The sequence below is a fragment of the Neopelma chrysocephalum genome, unplaced genomic scaffold (assembly GCF_003984885.1).
Source record: "Neopelma chrysocephalum unplaced genomic scaffold, ASM398488v2 Primary Assembly neopelma1_175, whole genome shotgun sequence".
NCBI classification, from domain to species: domain Eukaryota; kingdom Metazoa; phylum Chordata; class Aves; order Passeriformes; family Pipridae; genus Neopelma; species Neopelma chrysocephalum.
The window spans coordinates 151,128-156,265 of NW_020897837.1; the positions used below are offsets into that span (position 1 = coordinate 151,128).

The 5,138-nt window shown below is 45.0% G+C and overlaps 1 protein-coding gene across 1 annotated transcript in view; it reads right to left on the minus strand.

Annotated features, from left to right (window-relative positions):
• Positions 1–4,122: 4,122 nt before the first annotated feature.
• The window catches only part of PPP2R2A (protein phosphatase 2 regulatory subunit Balpha), a 4,486-nt gene continuing 3,470 nt past the window's right edge, over positions 4,123–5,138 (minus strand). The window contains 1 exon segment of the mRNA XM_027701936.1: positions 4,123–5,138. This exon segment is cut by the window's right edge and continues 22 nt beyond it. Within this exon segment, the coding sequence (XP_027557737.1) occupies positions 4,809–5,138 (330 nt within the window). The 3' untranslated portion in view covers positions 4,123–4,808.

Below are 5,138 nucleotides of genomic sequence, written 5' to 3' on the forward strand. Positions count from 1 at the left end.
AGTGTCACACTCATCCTGTACTAGAATACCCATTTCAAATGGTTTTTATCTTCATCTCCACTAATGTTGGACATTTAAAACCCACCTTTTTTAACACCACCGTTTCTTCCCAATTTGACTGCACGCCCTGAGTGACAACTAAATATCTTGTGGAAAATCTGGATGTCTCTGGGATATCCCTGGGAGAGAATTAGCCACGTGTAGTACAAAGAAACCATGATTAAAGCCATTTAATAAAACATGCTTACAGGTGGAAGGGCCACAGATACATCCGAGATTGGAGTCAGGACAATGAGCTACTTATGATTTTAAATAGAAAACCTGCCCAGGTAACCCAATCCCACTTTGCAGGCCTAAAATCACAGGTTAACACGAGTGTTTGTCACCTCCCTCATTCAGGAAGCGTTTGCCACAACACTGGTGGCATGAATATTTATCAGTCAAGTGGGACTATTAAAATTGGTGAGTCAGAAATAAATTGATCAAGATTATAGAGTGAGTCACTGCAGAGCCAGAAATAGCATTCACAAGGCCTGACTTTCAGCCCCTGTGCTCCAACCACTCCACGGGTTCCTTGAGGCATTTAAATGATGTAATTAATGTTTGTAAAGTAATTTGAATCCTTGGATGGAAAATGCTGTGACAATGGCAGGGTTGGAGGGACAGAAAACCACACGTTAAATAGAGGAGAAACGATGGCCATAAATTCCTGGGAAAGGCTTTTTGGACTGAAGTGCAATAAAAAGGGTGTTCTTCCAGAAAAAGAAAAAAAAAAGCGCCTTTAAGTTGATTGAGATCAAACGAGTATTAAGGCAGTTTATTTACCTGAGCCAAGCTAATCCCACTGTTTTATCCCACAGTTCCAGGGTGTTCTAAATATTTGAAGCAATTTAAATAAAGAGCAGCTGTGGCTGCCCCATCCCTGAGAGTGTCCAAGGCCAGGTTGGAGCAGCCTGGGCTGGTGGAAGGTGTCCCTACCCATGGCAGGGGGTGGCACTGGATAATCCTAAAGTATCTTCCAACCCAAACCATTATAAAGTCTTAATCACGCCATTATTACTTTTATTTTCTTAATTTAGCACTCCTAAATGTCAACCTGTTGTAGCCCAGCAGCACGAGGGCTCCTCGCCTTGCACACCTCGGCTGGATTCTTCCTGCTGTGAGAAATGCTGGAAATGCTTTCCTTGGATTTGATATTTTCCTGGATTTGATATTTTATGCCAGTGTCGATTCCGGAGGTGACTTCAAGGCACAGCGGCCACACCTCACCGTGAGCACTCGCGTTTTTGAAGCCTCCACCTCTTTTTGGTAACGTTTTGCCTCCTAGTGGAGATTCCCCGGCACAGAAAACCATCGGAAAAAAAAAGAGCCAGTGCCGTTTTTTCCTGCTTGCAAAGATTGAGATGATTTAAATGTAAGGATAAAATTCATTTCGTGGAGAAACGGGATTCACACTTTTTATTCTCTCAGCTGTATCGCAGCAGAATCAAACACTGTTTTTATTCCAGCCACGGCTCGTTTTTACAAACCCAAACCTTTCCATAGCAGGTTAAATAAGATGTTTGCTAAGGGCAAACACAAACAGCTCCAGACACCCAGAATCATTACACTGCAGCCTCTTTCCCACCCCGATCCAGTACACCAACCCTTCCCTTCACAATTCCACGGGAAAGGGCAAAAGGAGGCCCCTTTTATTCAATAAAAGCAGTGTTTGATGCGAGTCGGGAGGTTTTACACCTCCCCAGCCCGAGGGGAAGAGCTGAAGAGCAGCACACAGGAAATTACTTCCCAGCTCTGTTGTACCCAAAGCCGAGATGACAATGAAAAATTCTAGAAAAACATTGGTATTCCATCCTCCTGCAGCCCTTCTCCAAGAGGGGGGAAACCACAGGTTTCTGCTGGACAGCATGACCTGGCCTTGTTCCCATTAGGTTGGTAATAAAAGAATAGGAATTTAACTAATAAATGCTGCAGCCCTGCCTCAGCAGAGCAGTAGGAAAGCAGGTGCTGCTGCATATCCAGTGTTTTCCAGGCACTTGCCAGCAGGGAAATGACAAATAGAGCCCAGGGCAGTGACCCAGCACCTCCTGCCTGAGGCAAGAACAGGGGGAACCGTTCCACAGGCACAGGGAAGGGACCAGGACTGTCCAAAACACCTGTCCTGGAGAAAAGGAGAGGGGCGGGAAAGGGGATAAAAAGCATCCTGACAAAGTGTATTCTCTGCAGACTTTTATTAATAAAATAGACGATTTACAGCAGGTAGCAGTGGACAGTGTGCTTAGAGAAGCCTCAAGCTGGATATTGTGACACCACAGGCAGGAGCTGGGGTTGGGGAGGAGAAATCAAACCTCAGATGACACGTTACCAACAACCCCAAAACCCTGTCCCCAGCCAAGCCTTAAGCCATCCCAGCAGGCCCAGCTGAGGCCCCAGAGGAGGATTAGACTGGAGTATTGCTCTAGGTGAAGCCACCTGGTCACTCTGGACCACCTTCATGTCCCCACAGCCTCTGGATCTGTGCTAAGAACCATCTCAGTGCATCCCTTGGGACACGGACAGCTCAGGAGCAGCTGCCTCAGTGCCACGACCCTCATCTTCCCAAACCAGCATCTTTAAAGCCACACCCTTCATAAAACAGGGGAATTTTGGCAGCTCTGATGCACAAGCATCTCATCAGCTCTTCACCCTCCCGCTAAGGTCAGGAATAAACCTTGGCCCTGAGCCTGTAAACACCTGTACACATGATTAATGTTACTCAACAGATTGTTTCCTTAACCATTAGTAAGTCTGGTTGGAGTAAAATTAGTCACATGCAGCAGGGCCCAGGAGTTTATTCTCCCTCTGGAAAACAGCTGCTGTCCCTGGGGCAGTTCAGTTGTTTGTACAAGGCTCACAGGTGAGAAAAAAGGTCAAACCCTTACAAAGGCTCATGGTCAGGCATGCATGGTACAAGACAAATACTGTATTGAAGAGAACCAGATTAATAAATAGTAGAATTTTTACATTTTCAAACCACTGCACAAAGGACTTCAGAGAAATTAAAAAGAGTGATTGCAAGAGTAGTCTTGTTAACAACCTCTAACCCAGCCAGAATTTTACAGCAGAAACAGTATCTCAGCTGACCAAATCATAAAGGCATTTTAATAACGACCTCTAACTAAGCCACAGAAATAATTCAATATAGGCAGCTGAAAAGTGAAAATTCTCCCAGTCAAGGTAAGTTCACCACGACTTTAAACTTCACTGAACATTTCCAGGAGGGATGAGTAAAACCTAAAAGCACAATTAGCAAAAATACGTGGAGGTAACAACTCATGAGCCTGATAAAGCATCAGTATCTAGTTCATCTTTGGATAGGCCTGATGTGCTGAGGAGTTTCCATCTCTCACACCACTACAAACACTGATTTCATGCAGCTTCTACATCCACACCTCGGGATCATCGCACCAGTGAACATTTCTGGGAGTGCAGGAAGTTGGCAAAGCCAAGAAGCGACACTTGCACAGTTAAAACTACATTTCCACTGGGTTATAGCAATAAAATACAGACACTGGAGCAGCAGAAGGCAGTGCAGTCATTCCCTGTGAACCACGGGCTGCTGGTGCCACAGAACATCCCACAGAACTGCCACACACGAGCTCTGACAACTTCTCACAAAGCCACGGGGGACTCGGGGCTCCAAACAAGGCATTCAAGGTATTTTGGCCTAAAAACAAGGCAGCAAAGAAAACCAGGACGAAACTAAACATTGAGACATCAGTCCCGTAACACGATGGATTTTAAAACCTGAAGATTCTGATTTAAGTTTAAAAAAAGAGCCTTCAAGGACACTGGAACAGGAGGTGAGTGCTCAGCTCAAACACCCGACAGCAGTTGGTGGTGCTGGGATGGAAGTGCTCACACACGGGCTGGTGTTCTGGTCACTCAGGAGTGAATGCAGGTACCTGTGAAATCCCTCCCTCTCTTCATTCCCAGGAAAAATAATTAATACTGGTTAAAATCATTACAAAAAACATCATTTTATTTTCATGCATCTAAGGTAAAACACAGAGTATTTGTATAAAGAGGTAGATTAAAAAAAAAAAAAAAAGAAAACAGATTTTCCATTCTTTGTCACTTTTATTCAGTAGTTTTGTTTTTTTTCCTTATTTTCTCTTTTTTTTTTTGGTGCCAGACATGGCAAGGAGTGATTACAGTCAACTGTTTATTAAAACATTTGTTGCAACACAGACCCCCTTTACCACTGACCCCAAACGGACCCATTTTATGTGCTTTATTTTGTTTTTTTTCTATACACCACCACCAAGGCGAGGTGGAGGGGGACGAGGGGGAAGGGGGGAGTCCAGGAGGCCAGAAGGAGGAGGAATGCTACAAGCCACAGCAAGAATGAGCTGTATTTAATAAAAAAAGGGGGCCACGAATGATACAGTAATGAGGTTACACAATTAAATCCCATAGCATGATTGAAGGCTTTCCCTGTGTCTGACGTCATCACAATGGAAGGCATAAAAAGTGGAGTAAACCGATGTTGAGACAGTCCAGTCTAGTCCATTAGGCAAGATGGTGCAAGTAGTCATTTAAATTAAAAAGTGCCCTATCCTCACCTAAATGGCTAGCAGGCATGGAGACAACAGAGCCACAGAGCCTTCTCCATGGAGCTATAAAAGTGTGTTGTCATATGGCACGTTTTTAAACACTGGAAAGGGGTGCCATAATGGACCTCACTCGCTTTTCCTTACAGGTACAAATGCTAGAATTCAACTATTTCAACTATGCAGGAAGTGACTCTTCAGTTAGGAATGCCAACCCTAATTCATCTTGTCTTGAAATATATACAAGTTGTTTGTGGTGGCTACGGCGATGATGTTCTCCTTGGGGTGCCAGGCCGTGTGCAGGATCTTCTTGTTGAAGTCCAAGCTGTCGACGCTGATCTCGTCCTTCTTCCTCTTGCCGCTGGCGCAGACCTTGCGCGGCTTCAGCACCGTGCGGGGCTTGTTGTTCTCCCGGGAGGCCTCCAAGGTGATGTCCCGCTTCGTGTTCCTGTCAAACATCCTGAAGAAGTTGTTGTAGGATCCTGTCATGACAATGCTGCACGGGGAGGGAGGAAGAATGGAAGAGTCAGTGGGAATTTCTGCTTT